At 51.8% G+C, this 21,459-nt stretch overlaps 2 protein-coding genes and 1 pseudogene across 3 annotated transcripts; 2 read left to right on the forward strand and 1 right to left on the reverse strand.

Moving 5' to 3' along the window:
• The first annotated feature begins 922 nt into the window (after window positions 1-922).
• PYY (peptide YY) lies at window positions 923-2,085 on the forward strand. 2 transcript variants are annotated; one of them, XM_066255394.1, is made up of 4 exons: window positions 923-982; window positions 1,307-1,508; window positions 1,623-1,700; window positions 1,857-2,085. In XM_066255394.1, exons 2-4 carry the CDS (start codon window positions 1,321-1,323, stop codon window positions 1,879-1,881), a joined length of 291 nt encoding a protein of 96 aa, XP_066111491.1. In that variant the 5' UTR covers window positions 923-982; window positions 1,307-1,320; the 3' UTR covers window positions 1,882-2,085. The 2 variants fall into 2 exon arrangements, with proteins under 2 accessions (XP_066111491.1, XP_066111490.1); XM_066255393.1 differs by having other exon boundaries at window positions 1,321-1,508.
• A 5,838-nt stretch (window positions 2,086-7,923) lies between these two features.
• PPY (pancreatic polypeptide) lies at window positions 7,924-9,472 on the forward strand. Its single transcript, XM_066255395.1, has 4 exons — window positions 7,924-8,023; window positions 8,723-8,913; window positions 9,104-9,175; window positions 9,329-9,472. The coding sequence occupies exons 2-4, from the start codon at window positions 8,723-8,725 to the stop codon at window positions 9,351-9,353; spliced, it is 288 nt and encodes a 95-aa protein (XP_066111492.1). The 5' UTR covers window positions 7,924-8,023; the 3' UTR covers window positions 9,354-9,472.
• Window positions 9,473-18,860: 9,388 nt separating this feature from the next.
• Window positions 18,861-20,895, reverse strand: LOC136323555 (importin subunit alpha-1-like; annotated as a pseudogene).
• Window positions 20,896-21,459: the final 564 nt, after the last annotated feature.

The raw sequence follows: 21,459 nt of genomic DNA on the forward strand, positions 1-21,459 counted from the left end.
CTCATGGTGTTGGTGAGCCCAATGCGCCATATGTGCTTAACAAATGGCAGTTCTTCCCCTTTCCTTCATAGGCCTTGGTTGAGGATCTTTGCCCCAAAGCCCAGTGGAGACTGTGGTAAGCTGGGGATCGTGACACGTACTTGGGCTGCCCTGGCATCACTCAGGCCCAGCAGACACCACTGCCTTGAATGACACCTGCAACGGTATGGGGACACACTGACCTGAAAGGGGTCTCTACTTCAGGCCTGGCTGCAGCTGGGTCTGTATGTGCCAGGCTGGACGCACAGGTGACCGACTCAGCCGCTTCTGGGGAGGGGACTGGTTTCTGCCTCTTCCTGCCCCTCTCTCTCTCGCTCTTGAATGGAGAGGGGTCGTATGGAGGAGTTCTCCAGGACATCATAAACAGTAGGTTAAAGGCCAAGGTTATAGCTCCTCTCCTTGCCTCCAGTAGAAAAAGACTTTCCTCACAGGTCCTGTCACTCCTCAGCCCTTCTCCAAGGCATTGCTGAGCAGAGGCTGGAAGGATTGCGTTTCAAAACAGTGGTCACAGGTCCCACAGGCTAAAGAAACTGTTTGGCCTCTCGCTCCCCAGTCAGGCTAAGGACAATGGAATCTCATCCTTGGTCCAAGGGGCTGTCCTAGGAGTCTAGAGCAAAATGTTTTACTTTCTCAGGAGGTTAGAGCTGCACTGGCAGCTGTGGGCTGAAGACCGGGTTCAGGTTAGGTACCGGGACCAGGAAGAGCCTGAGTCTGAGCATGGCAGCTCACCTGCGAAGTGGAGACATCACCCACTGCTGGGTGTAAGCCCAGGACCTGGTGGGGGTGGAGGAAGGGAGGAAGAAGGGCCCTCCCCCGCCTGGCTCCCCCCTCCCTCCCTTTCCTGGCAGGGATATAAGCCCGGCTGCAGCCTGACCTGCAGCAGCCCAGCCCTTGGGACTCCTGCCTTCCACCTCCTGCTCATCTCTGCTTCCGGAGCTATACTGTGAGTGGCTCTAGGGCCCAGGAATGGTCAATGGTCTGGTGCCAGGGAACCCAGGATATTTTGTGTGGAAACTGAGGCTGGGATGGTAGAAACTGGGGCTGAGTGGCAGGCAGCTGGTTTGGAAGGGAGCCAGCAGAAGCTGGAAGGAGAGAGGCTCCAAAGGGCCCCTGCCAGCCTAGGCCTCTTCCCCCTTCTCACCACTGGGGCAGCACAGGTGCGAGGAGGGGAGGCAGGTAAGGCTCATGCCTCCCTGATAGATGAGGAAACGGGCCAGAGTGGTGCAGTGCCCGTGAATACACACTGAGCCAGTGACCCACGCTCCAGTGCCACTTCTGCAGATGGTGCTGGTGCACAGGTCGTGGCCCGCAATGATCACAATGCTGCTGGCTTTGCTGGTGTGCCTGGTGGCTCTGGCCGACGCCTACCCACCTCCACCCGAGCCCCCGGGTGAAGACGCCACGCCCGAGGAGCAGAGCCACTATAACGCCGAGCTGCGCCAGTATCTCCATGCTCTCACTCGGCAGCGGTGAGAGCCTGTGCCCCGAGGGCGGAGCGGGATTTCTGGGGTTCCCACCCTCGGTCCCACTTCAACAAGGGTGTGGCAATATCTAACCACGCCCATCTCCGACCCCGCCCCCAGGTTTGGGAAACGCGACGGCCAGGAGTCGAAATCGGGAAGGATCTTACCGAGCCTCCCCGGCCGCGCATTCAAGTTGGGGTAAAAGCTCCCTCCTCGCCGCTTGCCCAGTCCCCTGGCCTGGTCTTGCTGCCACATGTAGCCCACCCTGCACCGCCATCTAGAACTTCCCTCAATTTCGTCTTTCAGAGATCCGAGGCGGGGCTCCTTGACATTGCTCTCCTTTCCCTCCCACAGATCTGGAGGCCTCACCATGGATTGACACTCACTACCTTCATCGACCTCAACTGAATGTTTGCTCCAGGCCCCGGACCCTGAATTTCTTCCCCCTGCCCGCTGAGGCAGGGGAGGCTTTGAGGGTGGGGTCCTCCTTCCATTTCTCCGTGTCCCCACTCCCCACTGGGCTAGAGGGCTGTGCGTGGTCCTTCCCTGATTCCCAAATAAAGAGCAAATTCCATTGAACCGGCGGAATTTGTGCATTTGTATTTCATTTTGCTTCTTCTGGAGGTGGCATCCTGGTGGGAGTGAGGGGGCATCCTGGTGAGAGCGGAGGGTGGAGGTGCAGGAGAGCTGTGAGGAGACTCTAGTGCCTCAAATAAAAGGCTCCCCAGGGCCGGGGTGAGGTGGGGGCTCCCTGTGCTTTGCTAAGAGAAGACCGTTCTGCCCGGCCCTGGGAGTGAACAGTGCCCAGACAGTGTTCTGTGTGGAACTCTCCAGTGGGGTGGGATGAAAGTTCTCGAAAAGGGGTAGTAAGGGGCAGGAAGAAAAGTCACCTGGAGGATGGAGAGGGTAGCAAAGAGCCTGCTGGGTGCCCAGGAGGGCAGAGGGAGACAGAGCACTCCCCAGATGAAGGTGGTTGGGGCATGTGCTAGGCATGAACCTTCAGGGCGGCTACTCGGAGGAGATGTATTGCTAGCCCCCAGGGCTGTAGTGCGTGTGTGTGTGTGTGTGTGTGTGTGTGTGTGTGTGTGTGTGTTGGGGGACGGAAAGGATCCCGGATGGGGCTGTGGAGGAAGTCATTTGGGAGGTGAGGTGTGTGTGTGTGTGTGTGTGTGTGTGTGTTCGTTGCTAACATCTGGCACCCTCTGCAGGAGGAACAGTGGCACCTGGATGCTGCCCTTTTCCTCAGGAACTACCCTCCCCCACCTTGCTGAATTCACACTCAGTGCATAAGTTGCTAACTGTGCCTTTCTGGTGACAAGGCCATGGGGACACCCTCCTATGCACCCACCTCCCTCCCTCTGGACTAGACACAGAATTCTGAACGCACTGTGTATGTTTAAACTGGAGTCTAAACGTCAGCACTCCACACTGATGACTATGAGGAATCCCAGACTCCGCCTGCAGGCTGATCTTCCTTGAAAGTTTTCCTTCCTAGCCTTTTTCTTCCAGGAAGCCTGCCTTGATTGTCCTTGCTGTGTATTCTTCCTGCCCTCTGTGGTCATCCAGCTCTCTTGGACACTGTTCTGTTCTGTCCACGTTTCTGTATCCTGTTTCCCTTCTAGGTCTGGGGGCCCCTTGGAGAAAAGGCCTATATCTCCCCGGTCAGACAGCCTCCTTTGTCTGTGTGCTCTCCTCTCCTGGGCCTCTAGTTCAGCAGGACCTGGCTGAGCCTGAGCCTGGAAGCTGGGGAATGGAAAGGAGAATCGGGTTGAGGCCAAATGCCCAGACTCACAGAGGGCAAAAGGGCAGGAAGGTTGGGTGCTGTCACTTCGGAGGGTGGGGGCCATGCATAACTACATACTTACAGTAAGGGGGCTCTAAGAGCAGACCCTAAGGCTAGGTCTGCCATAGCTCTAGGAGAGGCTCCTGCATGGAAACAACCTGCCCCAGGTGATGTCAGAGCTCTGACTCTATCCTCTCCTGCAGTGCCTCCGACCCTCATTGGAGGTCGGGCCAGAAGCCTTAGGTGGAGGTAGGTCCTGGGGCTGGTGCAGGTAACAAGCTATGCAGACTCTGATGCTCTAAGCCTTTGCCCAGGCCACTCCCCTTGCCTGCAGAGCCTTTTTCCCTTTCTTCAACCTGGAAATCATCTTCAGAGTAGTGTTCACCTCCTCCTAGAAGCCTTTCCTGATTTCTTTGGGGTAGAGTTAGTTTCTCTGCTTTCCTCTCTCTCCTGTACAGTCATTATTTGAGACCCACTTCCCGTCTCACTTTCCCTCTTGTCTTCTCGCCTCCAGTCCCACCGCCCCTGCACCAGGAAAGGTAGGATGGGAGCATGAAATGGCTACCATGAGCTTTGGTTTATTTTGTCATCCGGTGAGTGGGAGGATGTGTATCAGTGTTAGTGTCTGTAGTTCCCTGTCTTTTGTTCTATCTGGGAGGACTGTGGTCAGTTTAAGATCAATGCAAGAAGGCCCTGGCCGGTTGGCTCAGTGGTAGAGTGTCGGCCTGGCGTGCAAGGGGTCCTGGGTTCGATTTCCAGCCAGGGCACACAGGAGAAGCGCCCATCTGCTTCTCCACCCCTCCCCCTCTCCTTCCTCTCTGTCTCTCTCTTCCCCTCCCGCAGCGAGGCTCCATTGGAGCAAAGATGGCCTGGGCGCTGGGGATGGCTCCTTGGCCTCTGCCCCAGGTGCTAGAGTGGCTCTGGTCGCGGAGGGGCGACGCCCCGGAGGGGCAGAGCATCATCGGCCCCTGGTGGGCAGAGCGTTGCCCCTGGTAGGCGTGCCGGTGGATCCCGGTCGGGCGCATGCGGGAGTCTGTCTGACTGTCTCTCCCCATTTCCAGCTTCGGAAAAATACAAAAAAAAAAAAAAAATAAAAAATCAATGCAAGAGACCCTTAGTAGAAATTCTGCATGACCATAGACAATTTCTGCCCAGCTCGATGTCTGGTTGGCCCTCAGTGACACGGGTTAAGCTCTCGTTTGTGTGGAAGAGTGTTGAGCAAGTGGCTAATCCCCTGCTGATCAGACTCAACCAATGTTAGAGCAGCAGGAGCCTTAGATGTAATATTAATGGTGATGATACCAATAGCTATCTTTAAAAACAAAGCACCTATGTGCTAGACACTAAACTGTTTTAAACATGCATTATAGGCCTGACCTGTGGTGGCGCAGTGGGATAAAGCGTCGACCTGGAACACTGAGGTCACCGGTTCGAAACCTTGGGCTTGCCTGGTCAAGGCACATATGGGAGTCGATGCTTCCTGCTCCTCCCCTTTCTCTCTCTCTCTCTGTCTCTCTCTCTCACTCCTCTCTCTCACAAAAAATCAATCAATAAAAAAAAACCACATGCATTATATTGCTAGGATATTGATTTGGCTCCCCTCCCCCTTCTTTTTCACGTGAGAGAAGGGAAGATAGAGAAAGACTCCTGCATGCGCCAACCAGGATCCACCCAGCAACCCTTGTCTGGGGCCATGCTTGCAACGGAGCTATTTTTAGTGCCTGAAGTAGAGGCTCCATAGAGCCATCCTCAGCGACATAGGCTGATGTGCTCAAACCAATCAAGCCATGGTTGCAGGAGCGAAAGGGAGAGGAGGGGGGAGAAGGGGGAGGGGAAGAGAAGCAGAAGAGAAGCAGGTGGTCCTTTTTCTGTGTGCCCTGACCAGGAATTGAACCCAGGAATCAAACCTGGAACCTCCCTATGCTGGGCTGATGTTCTATCCAGTGAGTCAGCTGGCCAGGACTGATTTAGCTTCTTAAATAGAGACAGAGTTAATAGTGGCTTAAATAATATAGAAGTTTATTTCTTTCTTACATAAAATGCAAGTGGCATCTGGGTACTTGGCAATTCTGCTCCGTGAGGACATCCAAGAGCCCAGAGTCCTATTTTGTGGCTTTCCCATGCCTTCATCTACATGATAGGAGATGGCCTACCATCACCACTTCTGGTGTTCCAGCTAGTGGGAAGGGGAGGGGTGGGGAAAGGGTTGATTATGTTGGTTATTATGCTACATAACAAGTTACTCTAAAACTTAGGACCTTAGAACAACCATTATTTTTACCCATGATTTGCTCAGAATTGGGAAGGTCTTGATTAGGCAGTTGCCGCTTAGAGTCTCTCACAGTGAGCGTCAGTGGCTGGCTGGGGCTGCAGTCCTCTGAGGGCTCCAATGGGCTGCCGTCTGAGAAGGCTCACTCACATGCCTGGTGGGTGCTGCTGGCTATTGGCTGGGAGCTCAGCAGGGTTGTTGATGCTGCACCTACGTGTGACCTCTCCAGCATGATGTTCCTGGGGTAGCAGGACCTACACGGTAGCTTTGGAGATACTCTCGTGAGAAGGGGTATGGAGGACATGATGCTGGGCAGATTCCTTGCAGTCTCCTGTGTGGGGTCCTCCATTCCACTCGTTACTATACACTTGTCTTTACTCTGTGACCCTAGGGGTTCCTGGGGGATTCCTTTCCTAGTCTCATCAGAGGCCTCACTCCATCCTCAACACTGCCCAATGGTATCCGTCCTGTCACAGAGGGCATGGGGTTGGGCAGGGGGATGGGAGAGGGACCACTGTCGTTTTCATTTCGGTCGATCTGCAGGTAAGCACTTGGTGCCTTCTCTAAGCAGGGCTGCATGACAGGTCCTGGGAACTTACGGAGATGAGTGAGTGAGAACCAACCATCACTGTTCTGGACATGGCCATACTGTTTAGAAAGCAGGTCCACTACCTCTTCCTCTTCAACTGCCACAACATCCCAGAGAGGACCCAGGAAAGGAATCTGTTGTTTGCGAAGGAGAAAAATGAAAGCTATAGGTTCAGTTGACATTGTGAAGTACCTGTCATTTTTTAGGCAGTGACAAAGCTGTTTACCAAACTATAAATAGCCTCAGTACTTGAGTCAATCCCCAGATCCACCATCTGTCCTTGGGGGCTGGGGCCTGACGAGGATAGTGGCCAGAACAAGTCCCACCAGGCTATAGTCCCGCGGGAGCAGATCTTTCCAACTAGGGTTGGAGCATGGCGCCCCCTGGTGGCGTGCTTCAGCCACTGCCGGCCTCACTGTTGGCCCCACCTGGGACCCAGCACTAATTCACCTCTTCTTGATCTGCGAAGTTGGAACCGAAGACCAGAGAAAGCCTTGTGGAGACAGAACCACCTCCAATATTTGATTTGTGGAAAGTTAGCTGTCGGGTGAAGCATTATTGTTCTTGTCAGAAATCAGAATTGAGAGGAATAAGCAGAACATGGATGTTTCCTCAATATCTTAAAGTCAGATCCCTGTGGCATCACCGCCCCCATCTAAAATCCCTCTGCAAACACGCACTTTTGGTGTCTTCATCTGGACCAGCAGAACCTCGGGAGTGACAGGTCCTCTGCTCCCTTCTCAGGCTTCTGTGTGTCATTCAGGTGCAGCCGGTTACTGCTCCTTGTGGGGAAGGGACACAGAGTGGGGACACTCACAGGGTCCTGGGTGGGGGGTGGGGGGACTGTTGGGACCCGTGGGGTTGGGAATCTAGGCTAGAACGTGAGTCCTAGATAGCTGTGTGACCTTGGGAAAGAGTCTTCACCTCCGAGAGCCTCATGTTTCTCAGCCAAAATACTGGGAAATTATAGCAAAACTTTGACAACCCCACTTAGAAAAAAATAGTCCAGATTCTGGAGTTAGACTTTATTTCAAACCCTAAATCTACACTAACTAGTGATGTTAGACTTAATGGCTCTGAACCTTAGTTTCTGAATCTGTTAAATGGGTTGTTGTAGGGACTCAGTGAAGTGATTGAGCTGGGAGTACTCTGGAAAATTCAAGACTCTACAAATGATGCTGGTGTTTATCAGTCCCCTGGAACGGGGAATCTGAAGTGGCTACCAGAAGCTGGCACCCCCATTTCCCCTAGCCCCAGGCACATCAGCTCTGATTTTGCATCCTACGCACCAGCCAGAGAATGGGTTTCTCCTTGCCTGGGTCCCCACTCCTTTCCACATTGCCTGGTTACCTCAGGCATCTCCCCCATTTCCACCTGTTCTAATGTCAGGCTGGAAAGGAAGCCACCAGTCCCTGGTCTCAGAGCCCCAGCCTCAATCTTCTGCCCCGAGGGCATTCATTTGATGCTTTGGGTTACTACTTGGGGGTGGGGGGAATGTTCCAAGACTTGCAACCAGAACCTTTCATTCATCCTTAGGCCCCTGGACCCCGTCTTTCTTGGACCAAGCATGCTCTGGTGCCCAAAGGCAGATGGGGGCCCACAGATGACTTACTGTAGTTCACCTTTACCCATGACACTGCTTACTCTCGTTCTCACAGCACTGCGCTGTCCCTCTCCTGTCCCTGGTCCCGGTGAGCTGGCTGGTGTTGCAGGTGCCAGGGAGATTGTGGGAGGAGGGAGTGAGGGCTGGGGAGAGAGGCTGACAGGAGGCGGGGACTCTGGGGGGCTGAGGACTATAAAGGGCAAGTTTGAGAGCAGGGGACCCATTCAACCTGAGGCAGGAATCTGCTTGGTCCAGGCCTGCTTGTTCAGGACTCAGGGTAAGTGGGCTCAGCCTGCCCCAATATCTGGGGGACGTTAGGGGACTCCTTGGGGCTAGGGCCTGGGATGGAGGGGAAAGGTGCTAGGGGCCGCTGGAGGCCCGAGTTCCTATGTGGGTCTGGCTCTACATCTGAACAAATCTGTCATCTTGGAAGAGCAGTCAGTGATGAGAAGACTGCAGATGTGTGTGGGGAGCGGTGGCGGTGGCGGTGAACACAAATGTGGGAATGACTTCAACCTTGTGAATGATTGGGATCTGTGTGGGTGACCATGACCGTCTGTATCTATATGTCTATCCCTGGTGGGTCATGGATTTCTGTCCTTTGGTTCACAAGTTAATTCTGTAGGTGAGCAAGAGTGCCCTTACTTCCCACCAAACTCTACCCCACACCTGCCTCCTCAGAGCCATCAGGCCCTGGACAGCACGTGCTCTGTGTGTCCTGCCCCACGTCCCCACATTCTCTGCTACACGTTTCTACTTTGCTGCGGCCCTGGTCGAGCTTCGGCTGCTGCGCTGCTCACAACAGGAGCCATCTGTATTTTCTAGGGCAGTGTCTAGGAGGTGGGGTGGTCAGGTCCAGATGGCTCTTTGCTCTGCCCTCTTGTCCTCAGGCTTGGAGAAATAGGTGATGGACTACGGGGCTGGGTGGGTGGGCTCTGCTTTGCCTCCGTCTCCCCTCCCATTCCTTGCTGTTCAGATGGCTGCTGTATGCCACTTCCTCTCCCTGCTGCTCCTGTCCACGTGTGTGGCTTTGTTGCTGCAGCCACCACTGGGTGCCTGGGGGGCCCCGCTGGAGCCAGCGTACCCAGGGGACAACGCCACACCGGAGCAGATGGCCCAGTATGCGGCTGAGCTCCGCAGATACATCAACATGCTAACCAGGCCCAGGTGTGTACAAGAGAGAGGGAGAGAGGTGTCAGCCCCAGCCCCGGCCATGTTCTTGGGAAAGCAGAACCTCTCTACTGAGCAGGCCAGGGCCCGTGCCCCCGGCAGGACGGTGCCCAAGGGCAGGCGGGAGGCAGGTGGGCCAGCACCTGGGCCTAGTACTGGCTTGCTCTAGCTGCCTCTCCCCTCCCAGATATGGGAAAAGAGACAAAGAAGATACACTGAACTTCTTGGAATGGGGTCCCCCCGACAAAGCTGCCCCCAGGTAGGTTTGATCCTTTGCCCTGTGTGCCAGCTCCCCGGGGCTGAGATGGGAGTGGAGGTGGGTGGAGGAGCACAGGCCCAGGGCTGGCCTGAGGTCTCCTGAGGGTCTGAGGACTGCCTACTCACACTGCCATGCCCTGCCCTCTCCTCACAGGGAGTTCAGCCAGATGGACATGTAATGCCACCTCCTGTCTCCTCCGATGCTAAGGGCGGGCAGTGCCTGCCCAGTTCTCCTCTCCACACCCTCGGCTCTGGCCGAAGCCTGCTCCCAGCTTCCATACAGGCTAAATAAAGCAAATCAAAGACATAGCCTCTGTGTGTGTCTCTGTGGACCCCTGGTGGGGGCAGGAATAGCTAAAGGGTCAGGAGAGAAAGGTGGAGGGGAGGGAGGAGAAGAGAAAGGGGGCTGTTACGAGTGATCCAGAACATCCATAGGGTGGTCAGAGCTGTTCCACTCATCCTCTTCACAGAGGTGCAAGTTGTGGTCCAGAGGGGGGCAAGGACTCCTTGGAGGTCACTCAGTGAGTCAGTGAAGTGACAGTCTTGAGCTTTCAGAACCTATAGACTCTCCCGATCGTCGCCCTGATGCCAGACCTATCCCCAAATCTACCCCCACTAATTCTTTCTTATAGTTTAGTGTAATTGGCATGGGGGCAGGAGTGACAGCCCAGCCCCGAGGAATGGCTGGTGCTGACAGCCACTGGCTGCGTGGGTGGCACCGGAGCTTTCCTCCTCTGGGCAGGTCACTGTGCACGGCTCATTAGGGGATACAGGGCTCAGCAGAAGCATGGCCAGAGGAGCGGGGCTGTGAGGGGAGGGGCCTGGAGATGGTGTCATGCGCAGATTGTTAGAAAAGGTGCCTACTGTGTGCTAGGGGTATTTAATCCTTTCAACAACCCCGTCAGGTGATAAGTTCTCCCTCTACAGAGGAGGAAACCAAGGTTCAGAGAGGTACAGCAGTTTGTCCAAGGTCCCGCCACAGATGGCAAGTTAATAGAGGGACCCAGCATCAGTATTAGAGTCAAATGAACTGCCACTTTCTGTCTGAGGCAAAGGCACTGCTTCTGGGCAGAGATCTACCTCTCTGAGCCTCACATTCCGCATCTGTAAAATGGGAAAGATAGGATTGTAGTGAGCGTGGCATGAAATAATGCATGTGAAACATTCAGCATGGCCCTTGGCCCAGGTAAACGCTTAGTAAATGGAAGCTTCCAAGGGGCAGACTTGTCATATAGCCACTGGCCAACCAGCTGTTTCCATGAATATGCTGGAAAGACAAGTAAAGAGATAATGTGCTCTTTAAACACGGAAGGAGGGAGGTCAGGCCCATGGGAGGGGCTCTGGAAGGCAGGCTTTAGGTGACTATAGGAAATATCTCTTTGAAGAACCAGAAATTTGGAAAGAACTTGTTCTGAAAGGTTGTGAATTCCTGGGCAAAGGAGCTAGTCAGATAGCTGCAGCAGGGGAGGTTATGGGGGAATTCAGGTTCCCGGGAGGAGGCTAATCTGTGGATTCTACACTCCAGCTCTGGGAGGGCTCAGAAGGGCTCTTGTCCCCTCCGTCGCCCAAGGGAGGACTGCACTGAGGGGTCCCAGTGGCCTTCGCCAGCCATGGCCCTTCTCAGGCACCTGAATAGGTGGGAATGGAGCGGTGTGTATGACTGGGAGGGAGGAGCTTGTCTCTCTACCTTTTTCCTGTAGATAGGGATGGTCACGGGGGTAGGGGTAGGTAAGAGAAGAGAGAGAATTAGAAATTTTCTGGTTCCTGGAATGGCTTCTCCTAACTCCCTCACATGTCCACCTACAGAGATAGGGCCATGGGTTTGGTGGATGAGCGGTCCACTTTCCTGGACGCAGCACCTCACAGTGATAGCATGGCAACAATACCATATTGCGTTTCCCCTCCAGTCCTGGCTGTGTCTGGTGTGTGCAAATGACCCGAAGTCCTGAAAGTGGAAGCAGGTGCTACAAGGCAAAGGGCTAGAGAGGATGCAGCTACGGGCAAATGCATGGCTCGGGCTGATTCCTAAGTCCTAGGGGGTGTTTGGGAAGGGGACTGGTTTCAGCAGAAGATCAGAATTTGGGTCTGGAAAATGGAGCCTGAAGTCTTGCCCCAGAGTTTTCTCTGGTAGCTAAGAGGTGGGTTCTGAGTAGGGAGAGGTGTAGACACTTTCCAGGGTCAGGAATTAGGACCCTGCTCAGGTCACACCTGTGTATGAGTTGGATCTGCCCCTGCTCAGGCCTCGCTGATGGCCACCAGCTCCCAGAGGAAATTGCCACCCTCTCATTCAGCCCCTCTGGGACAGGCCTGGCTGGGCTCTGGCTCCTTCCCCTGCTCTGCTCACTGCCAGGGGGGCTGAGAGGGTCCAGGAGGCAAAGGCAGGACCGTATGCTGTGCACACTAAGGGGCAGGCAAAGGCACTGCTGCTGCTTGTTCCTGAACCAACGCTGATGTCCTGGGCTATAATGGAAGCTGCCCTGCTCTGTGAGAAACACGGTGTGGGTCTGGCGGAAGCCTCTCCTTTGAGGTTGCTGGAGCCTGCTTCTCTTGATTAGAGCCCCAACCCTGGGAGTGGGGTATGTGTGTGAGGTGGATGGGTTGCCGGGGGAGGAGGCAGGGAAGCCCCCGCAGCTGAGGTCTTTTTTCCAGCGGGAGCTCCAGGGTCCTCTCACCCTTTCTGTCCAGGGCTCACTTTTCACATTAGTCACAGAAGCAATAGAGATTCTATTTCTCTTTATTGTGTTCATTGGGGAGTGAGGCAGGAGGAATTAGGGCCTCTTTCATAATATAAAGGGGGTTGGTGAGGGGGGAGCTTGAGCAGACCATCTGGAGGTGAAAGCTCAGCCTGGAGAAGGAAGACCCTTGTGGCCCTGGTATCTCCCCCCCAGGGGGGGGGGCTTCCTCTCGCTCTAGCCCAATCTGCCCCCAGTCCCAAGGCTCCTGACTGGTGCCAGCTGTGCCCAGGCTCTTCCACCTGGAGCCCTAGGAAGAATTTGGTGATCTAGCGGTGTTCCGCGGTGGGAGTTGCTGGGATTCCGCGATGCGAATTTCACTGGATTCAGTGGAGGGGCTTTCGTCGCTTTCGCTGGTAGGATTTTTGTGTTGTTCACAGAGAGTCAGAGAGAGGGATACATAGAGACAGACAGGAACGGAGAGAGAGATGAGAAGCATCAATCATCAGTTTTTCGTTGCGACACCTTAGTTGTTCATTGATCGCCCTCTCATATGTGCCTTGACCGCGGGCCTTCAGCAGACCGAGTAACCCCTTGCTCGAGCCAGCGACCTTGGGTCCAAGCTGGTGAGCTTTTGCTCAAACCAGATGAACCCGCGCTCAAGCTGGCGAGCTCGGGGTCTCGAACCTGGGTCCTCTGCATCCCAGTCCGACGCTCTATCCACTGCGCCACCGCCTGGTCAGGCTTCCTGGAGTTTTTAACGTCTTTAGATTTCTTGGGTGTCCTTAGACCTCAAGCTGGGGAACACGTCTTTGCAGAGGTCGTGGGGCGGCGGTGCATGGGGCGGGGGGGGGCAGTTGGTGTCGTTTCCTCCCCTCTCCCCCTCTCCTCCTCTCCTTCCCCTCTCTGCCCGCCTACCTGCTGTTGAAGAACTTTTCTATGTACTTGTTGAACTGGACAAAGGTGCTCAGCCAATAGGCCGCCCGGGGCCCGCGGGGCAGCTGCACTTGCTGCTCCTCCCCCAGGGCACCCTTGAGCAGTGGCAGTAGCACCACCTGGCACATCAGGGCCCGTGCGCACGCGCAGCGTCGAGCCGGCGTCTGGAGCCGGCGAAACGGATAGCGCCGCGGCGGTCACGTGTGACCCACCCCTCTGATACTTGGAGGGGTGGGCGAGCTGGGGCCCCGACGTGCTCAGACCCAGAGACATCTCTGCTTTTAGGGTTACGCAGGTGCACGTGCGTCGTTAGGGACATCCAGCTGCCCAGGCCGAATGGTGCTCCCCTGGACTTGCACGGTGCCGCGCACAAAGCACCAGGCAAACCGGGACAGTGGGGATGGACCGTGAGGCACGCCCTGAGCTGGACACACGAGGGCGGCATAGAGCCATTGGTCAGCCTCCTAACCTCGCTGACCTCTTCCCTAACTCCTTGCTCACCACACTCCAGCCTCCTCTGCCTCCTGGCTATTCGGCAAAAATGCCAAACATGCTGTTCTGTGCCGGAAAGGCTCTTCCTTCAGACATCCTCATGGCCAATTCCTCGCCTCCTTCAGGCATCAGTTCAAAGTGCACCCTCCGGAGGGTCCTACTCTGACATCCCTATTTAAAATTGCAACCCATCCCTTCACCTTGTTCTACTCCTTCTCTTGCACCTTCTAACTTACTATATATTCTATGCTTTTTTTTTTTTTTAATTTTTTATTTATTCATTTTTGAGAGGAGAGACAGAGAGAAAGAAGGGGGAGGAGCTGGAAGCATCAACTCCCATATGTGCCTTGACCAGGCAAGCCCAGGGTTTCGAACCGGCGACCTCAGCATTTCCAGGTTGATGCTTTATCCATTGCGCCACCACAGGTCAGGCTATTCTATGCTTCTTTAGAGTTTTTATTTACAGGGTTATTTTTTTAGAGAGAGAGGAGAAAGAGAGAGCGAAAGGCATGGGGGGAGGAGCAGGAAGCATCAACTCATAGTTGCTTCTAGTATGTGCCTTGACTGGGCAAGCCCAGGGTTTTGAAATGGTGAACTCAGCATTCCAGGTGGACACTTTATCCAATGCGCTACCAAAGGTCAGGCTAGTCTATGCTTCTTTAAATTGTCTTCGTTCCTTCTAAATAGCCCATGTAATCACCACTGTAGCTGGGCTCTTTGCCTGTTTTGTTCACTGATGTATCACAAGAACCCAGAACAGTGCCTGACAGTTAGTAGATGCTAAATCATACATGATGAATGAATGAGTACTAGCACAGTTACATACACCTACATGCACACCCCTGCCAAGCACAGAGAATTTTGTGCTGGCACACACAGCAATTCACATATTATGATGCCCATAAATATGATACAGCACCGTCACTCTCTGCCAAACCCCTGAGACTCTCATCTCTCTCTTGACCAGAAAATCTCCTCATCCCCACCACCCAAAGCAGGGACAGGAACACTTGGCTGCTGTCCTGGCCATCAGACTGGCAGAAGGAACTCTCTGGCCTCAATCCTTCATGCCCTTAATGCCCAGTTGGCACCAGCCTACATCCCAAGATCCTGGAGAAGACAGCTAATGGGCCATCAGAGGTTACCATGGTGCTGGGCGGGTGCAGAGCAGCACAGCAAAGGGTCTCCGGCCGGGACCTCCGAAGCCCTTTAGATTGCTTCAGATCTATGCCCCCTTTCCCTCTGAGGCCCCACCCCCAGCTTGGTCTCCTTATCCTGCCCCTGTGTTATAGCTTGGGATTTGGGAACAGGGGGATAGTGGGGGTGGACGCATATGGACTGCCAGCTGTCCTGACCAGAGTACAGTCCCTGCCAGGGGCCCAGAGGCATGGGTGGCAGAGGTGGGAGGCACTGAGGAGTAGGGTAACTTTTTGCTTCAAGTCTACAGATCTAAGGAGGAACTGTCACTGAGGCTGAGAGCAGGGAGGGCTTTCCCCAGGGGCTGCTCTCGGAGTTGGGAGGGGGCTTTCCTCCCATCAGTCTGGATGCAGGGTGCCCCCTTTCTCTGTTGAGCTTCTGTGAGGCCTCAGCACCCTTATTCCTGGGCTCTAGCCCCGCTAGCATGGGGAGGGGGTGAAGCTGAGGTTTCTGCCTTTAGCTACAGGCCCTACTGCTCATCCTGGAGATTTTTTGGCCTGCACAGCCAGTTTGGAGCCCTTGATGGGTGACCTGCAGAGCCTACTGAAGGGTGGTGGGTCTTGGCTGCCTGAATGATGAACTCAGGCTTTGAGCTGCTTCAGGTCACAGAGCTTTGGCTGTGTGGCCTGTCAAGGCCCCACCACCGGTTCAACATTGCTGCTTTTCTGGGGAAAGGTTATGACATGTGGACCGATGCTTTTTCATGCCCATACCACTCCCAGAAGGGGCACAGTAGGGAGAGCAGTGGCTTCTGGGTAGGAACCCTGACTTCACGACTTTCTGGCTATGTGACCTTGATTAGGGACATTATGTTCCCTGAGCCTCTCTGTCCCCATCTGTGAAATGGAGCTGATTGCACCTATAGCAGGGCTGTTGTGAGGACCTAGTTGGATGATGTCTAAAGCCCTTGAATGGCTCTAGGCACATCCTAGGTGAATAACAAGTGTGAGCGCCTTCACTCCGGGGTGTGCTTTCCCCCATCTGCAGTTCTTTCTCAGGGAAGGGAGTGAGGAACTCAGTGTCAATGCCACTGAACTTATCGGGATGGCTCAGTAGCCAAGTGAGACCAGGACTGCATTTCCATGGAGCCAGGAGTCTCCAGAAAAAGAAATGAGATTCTTAGGATAAAATTCCACAGCACAAGGTGGGAGGAGAGATCTGGGACCAGTGTACCTGAAATCCCAGCAAACAGGCTATATTTATTCCACTTAGGTGCAAGTCCAATGCCGATACCCCATTCCGGAAAGAGTTTAAACTCTTGGCTGTGAGAACCTAAACTTCTTAGCTTAACATCTAAAGTCCTTAACAATTTGACCTGAGCCTTAAAAAAAAAGAAAAGAAAGAAAAAGAAAATCCACAAACCCTTTTATATCAACTTCATAGAAGTATAATTTACACACAAAGATTTGCTCATTTTAAGTATACAGTTGGGTAAGTTTTGACAAATAAGTGCCCATCCCAGTCAAGGTACAGAACCTTTCCATCATCCCAGCAAGTTCCTGCCTGCCCCCTTCCAGTTCGTCTGGCCCCAGGCTACTGCTGATCTGATCGCTATGGATTCGTTTTGCCAGTTTTAGAACTCCATATAAATGGCACCAAACAGTATGTTCTTTTTCTGCCTGACTTCTTCCACTCAGCACAATGTTTTTGACATTCCTCTGTGCTATTGGGCATATTGGCTGTTTGTTCTCTTTCACTGTTGTGTAGTACTATTCCTTGTACCGCTCTTTAATAAGGACAGACCACATTTGTTTATTGTTCCCCTGACCTGGATGTTTGTGTTTTTACCCACTCTCATTAGCTACATCTCCTACTGCTGTTCCTGCCTCCTTGTGCCTATCTGACTCTCCAGCTGTTAGACTCCAGGGATCTCCTGAGTAGCCCTGTGCTTCCATACCCCCCGGCCTTGGCTCACGCTGCTCCTTCTATGTCTGATGAGCTGCTTCTACTCCTCTGCCTGGAAAATCCCACCAGGGACACAGTTCTGGCAGTTCCTCTTCGGCGAGGCCTCCCTGGTTCTCTTCCTGTCTTGCCTTGGGTTCCTGAAGCTCTTGCTCTGTGACAGCATTCATCATGTCTTCTGCCAGGAGGCCCACATCTGGCTCCTGTACCAGACTGAACTCCAGGAGAAGAGAGGAAACTGGCATTACTCACTCCCTATTCCACAGACACTGTCCAGTGCCTGCAATAGAAGGGACAGCTGGGGTTAGTTGAATGAAAACATGCTGTCTATCTCACCTGAGAATCAGAACATATAAAGTGAGGGTATGGATTTCACTTCATTGTTCATTCTGAAGGGTGATAAGGAAAGGCAGGACAAATCACTTCCCGGCTATGGCTGAAGCTGTCTGGGGAGGAGTGAGGGAGCTTTAGAGAGAAAGGAGGGAGCCGGTTCTTGAGTCTGTTCTTCCTTCCTGAGCCTGGTTGGAGGATCCAGTACCCCTTGGTCCAGGCCTGACACTCCTTCTGAAGGAGAGCGGCCTGGGTCCCTCCTCACAGCCCTGGAGTCTGAGAGCCTCAGACTCAAACCTTTTGTCTCAAGGAATCCCTTTGATGATTTAGGCTAACAATTGGGATGCTAGAGGGGCTGTTCTGAAGCTTGGGACCCAGTGGGTTAATCTTGACGTCCTCACCCATTGCCCTTTGTCCTGCTCTCACCTCTAAGCTGCCAGCCTTGACCTGATCTGGCTACACCTTCTGGCTGGATCCCAAAGCAGAGTGGGGGTGCAGGTGCTTTAAGAAAAGCTCTTGTCTTTGCAAAGGGGAGTGGCCTGGAAAATTCCAGACTGGGAGTCCTCAGGAGCCTACTTTGCTTCCAGGAGTCACTTGATATATTTATTGCATAGTATTTATTGAGCACCTGTCCTGCTGGAGGGATTGCAGGCCTGAGGACACACCAGTGAATGCAACAAAGCCTGTCTTCCAGGAGCTCCAATTCCATACACTTCCTTTTTGTTGGATAAAAGCTTTTTTGAGAATAATTCATATACCATACAATTCACCCATTTACAGCATACAATTCAATGGTTTCTGCTATAGTCACAGAGCTGTGCATCCATCACCACATTTTGAATGTTCTTTTTTTTTTTCTTTAAAGATTTTATTTATTGATTTTATGGTGGGGTGGGGAGCATCATGAGAAGTATCAACTCATAATTGGTTCACTTTAGTTGTTTCTTTTTTTTTTTTTTTTTTTATTCATTTTTAGAGAGGAGAGAGAGAGAGAGAGAGATGGGGGAGGAGCTGGAAGCATCAACTCCCATATGTGCCTTGACCAGGCAAGCCCAGGGTTTCGAACCGGCGACCTCAGCATTTCCAGGTCGACGCTTTATCCACTGCGCCACCACAGGTCAGGCCTAGTTGTTTCTTGATTGCTGTATGTGCCTTGACCGGGCAAGCACAGGGTTTTGAACCAGCAACCTCAGTATTCCAGGTTGAACGCTTCATCCACTGTGCCACCACAGGTCAGGCATGAATGTTCTTTAAAGAACATTTAAATATAAATGTCCCATACTCTTTAGCAGTCCCCTCCCATTCTCCCCTGCTCTAGACAACAGCAATTTATTTTCTGTATAGATTTGTCTACTCCAGACATTCCATATAAACGCAATCTTATGATACGTGGTCTTTTGTGACTGGTTCTTTCACTTAGCGTGTTTTCAAGGCTTATCATGTAGCATGCATTATTCTGTGTAGTTAAAGGGACAGTTCTCACTACTTTTTTTAAGTAATAGAAATGATGAAATTTAACATTTCTTTCTTTTTTTTGACAGAGAAAGAGAGAGAGTCAGAGAGAGGGACAGATAGGGACAGACAGACAGACAGGAAGGGAGAGATATGAGAAGCATCAATTCTTCGTTGCAGCTCCTTAGTTATTCAGTGTTTGCTTTCTCATATGTGCCTTGACCAGGGGGCTACAGCAGAGTGAGTGACCCCTTGCTCAAGCCAGTGACCTTTGGGTTCAAGCCAGATACCGTAAAGTCATGTCTATGACCCCACACTCAAGCCAGCGACCCTTGCTGAAGCTGGTGAGGCCGTACTCAAGCTGGATAAGCCTGTGCTCAAGCCGGCAACCTCAGGGATTTAAACCTGGGTCCTCCGCATCCCAGTCCAATGCTGTATCCACTGTGCCATCACCTGGCCAGGCTGGAATTTAACCTTTCTTTATAGGACATTGCAAAATATAAAATCCCACCTAGAAATAAGAAACCCATTGAGAGGAGAAGCTTCATACAATATGTACTGATTGGAATTGTTCAAGTAGTTTCATTATAAACAGTGCTATAATAGCAACCCACATTTAAAAAGAGTTCTTAGTAGAGAAACAGTAAGATGAACTTCAACCACACATAGTATACAACAAACAACTTTATGCCTCAGCTGTATAATCTAAAAGCAAGAGGTCCCAGAAGTGCCATCTTGTACTTGGAATGTACAGCCTTCAGAAGTAGTTTTTGGCACATTTTGATATTCTTCCTCCACAGAACAATACTTCTCCACCAAATTTAATGGAGCTACACAGACTCATTTTCATGGTTTTGTAGTTTCAATGTTGTACGGATCTCCACATCTTTCTTTCTTTCTTTCTTTCTTTCTTTCTTTCTTTCTTTCTTTCTTTCTTTCTTTCTTTTTCTTTCTTGGTGAGAGGAGGGGAGATACTGAGGCAGACTCTCACATGTGCCCCAACCGAGATCCATCCCGGCATCCCCATCTTGGGCCAATGTTTGAATACCAAGCTATTTTTAGTGCCTGAGACTATTGTGCTCTGAAGAAGCTATACTCAGCGCCTCAGGTCATGCTCGAACCAATTGAACCAATAGAGCCATTGGCTGCGGGAGGGGAAGAAGGAGAGAATGGGGAGAGAGAGGGGAGCAGAAGCAGATGGTTGCTTCTCCTGTGTGCCCTTTTGGGGAATTGAACTCGTGATGTCCATATGCTGGGCTAGTGCTATATCCACTGAGCTGCTGGCTAGGGCTCACACTTTTCAATCAGTATGCTAAGTTGCTCAGTTTCACCTAGCTGCTCAACAGCTTGAAAATTTTTTGAAATGGCATCCAGAAAAACCAGACTGATTTTGGTATCTTTTGCAGTTAACAGGTTCATCAGTGGTTCTGTTGTGCCACAATGAATAAGGTATACAATTTGTTCAACTGTTCTACCATTTGTAGAATTGGTCATAGCCCATATGGCTTCTTTTTTGTGTGTGTCTTAAAGTGTGCCTTATTAAGAGTACCAATGAGGAACGGGACTAATCCATGATTCACAACTTGCTGGTCCTGGCGGCCAGCTATGATGATTGACATTATCTATGTAGCTTCTTTCTGAATATTAGTTTTGGAGTTCATTAGCAGGCTGGGAAAGATGGCAAATACTCCAGCATCTGTCACAACCTGAGTCTGTTTAGCTGTCCCACTGACAGTATTTCTTATGGCTCTTAGCACAGCAGTCATAATTGGTAATTCAGTAGCTCCTACAAGCTTCACAAATTGGGCATACAACTCCTATTTTCACAACCATGTAAATCCACTCATTTGGACCATCAGTAATGTAGGAAAAAGCCCAGAAGCTAATACTTCTGGATCATCATGATATAGGAGACAGATTAAAGTAAGAAGAATTTTCTCAACAGCATCTAATGAGGGTTTAGGATTCTTGTTGCAACAAAGGTTTGAAAGTGTCCAGGTAAGATTATATAAGTCATCACATGCTAAAGACGACATCTCAGGAACTACAAGAAGAGCCAACACTGAGTCAACTGCTCTGGATGTAATAAGCAAGTCTCGGAAAACCGAGCCATCCCTGTACTATTTCCTAGAGCTCATACTGCTTGTTCACTGATGTGAGCCTGGGGAGATGCCAAGAGAGAAATGAATGCTGGGACGGCACCTCCCAGCTGAGTTGTTGTGATTTGTCTGCACTGTGGAAGCAGCTTCATCAGGAAGGGAGCTACTATATAGCCTTGGTCTGTTTCGATGTCCTAGAAGCAATGTCAGTGAGGGCCCAGAGAGAGTCAAACTGAATGAGACTATAATCAGTTCTGCCCAAGAAGGACACACACTTTGGAATAAAACCAGTCCAGATTATGTTGTTTATGAGTGTCTATTTTCCCTTAGAAAACAGTTCCCTAGTAGCTTGGGTAGTTTGGAGCTGGTTTTCCAAATTGTTGCCATTTATGCCTTTGACAATGTCCTAAACAGACTGATTTACAGTACCCTGGTTGTTGCGATTCATCTGCACTATGGAAGTAGCTTCATCAGGAAAGGAGCTTACATGTCTCCCTTTCAGCATATAGTCATCCTTCTTAGCTTTTCTCAGATCCATATTAACTTCTATTCAGCGATGCCTCATTTTTGTACTCTTTCCCCTTGTTCTTGAATCTGTTAGGGTAGGCAGCTGGTGAATTAGCATTCTCATTGGTGGACATAGTTATGAGAAAAAGGCAGAAAGCTACGCAGCCGACTTGGGCTTTTGTAGGAGACAGTGCAGGGTGCACAGGCTGCAGCTAGGCTCTGAAAACGTCCACAATGGATCAGCACTAAGATGGTGTCAATACCACCCTCGAGCCTGACCAAGCAGTGGCGCAGTGGATAGAGCATTGGACTGGGACGCAGAAGAGCCAGGTTCAAAACCCCAAGGTCACCAGCTTGAGCATGGGCTCACCAGCTTGAGCACAGGGTCACTGGCTTGAGCAAGGGGTCACTCTCTCTGCTCAAACCCCCCGCCCCCGTCAAGGCACATATGAGAAGGCAGTCAGTGAACAACTAAGGTGCCTCAAGGAAGAATTGATGCTTCTCATCTCTCTGCCTTCCTGTATGTCTGTCCCTATCTGCCCTTCTCTCAGACTCTCCCTCTGTCTCTGTAAAAAAAAAAAAAATCACTCTCGATTCTGAATCAAACTGCAAGTTTGGGGTTCCTAAGACTACCATTAGAGTGTGCTAGAAGGACTCAGAACACACTGCAAACTGTCAAGCTCATGGTTATTGTTTAT

The sequence above is a fragment of the Saccopteryx bilineata genome, chromosome 2 (genome assembly GCF_036850765.1).
Source record: "Saccopteryx bilineata isolate mSacBil1 chromosome 2, mSacBil1_pri_phased_curated, whole genome shotgun sequence".
NCBI classification, from domain to species: domain Eukaryota; kingdom Metazoa; phylum Chordata; class Mammalia; order Chiroptera; family Emballonuridae; genus Saccopteryx; species Saccopteryx bilineata.

What these genes read in the sequence shown, in the direction of transcription:
- PYY (XM_066255394.1), top strand. Translation starts at nt 1,321, where the DNA reads ATGGTGCTGGTGCACAGGTCGTGGCCCGCAATGATCACAATGCTGCTG. An exon ending in CATGCTCTCACTCGGCAGCG is followed by an intron (nt 1,509 to 1,622) that starts GTGAGAGCCTGT and finishes CCCCGCCCCCAG; the next exon opens with GTTTGGGAAACGCGACGGCC. An exon ending in GGCCGCGCATTCAAGTTGGG is followed by an intron (nt 1,701 to 1,856) that starts GTAAAAGCTCCC and finishes TCCCTCCCACAG; the next exon opens with ATCTGGAGGCCTCACCATGG.
- PPY (XM_066255395.1), top strand. Translation starts at nt 8,723, where the DNA reads ATGGCTGCTGTATGCCACTTCCTCTCCCTGCTGCTCCTGTCCACGTGT. An exon ending in AACATGCTAACCAGGCCCAG is followed by an intron (nt 8,914 to 9,103) that starts GTGTGTACAAGA and finishes CTCCCCTCCCAG; the next exon opens with ATATGGGAAAAGAGACAAAG. An exon ending in CCCGACAAAGCTGCCCCCAG is followed by an intron (nt 9,176 to 9,328) that starts GTAGGTTTGATC and finishes CTCTCCTCACAG; the next exon opens with GGAGTTCAGCCAGATGGACA.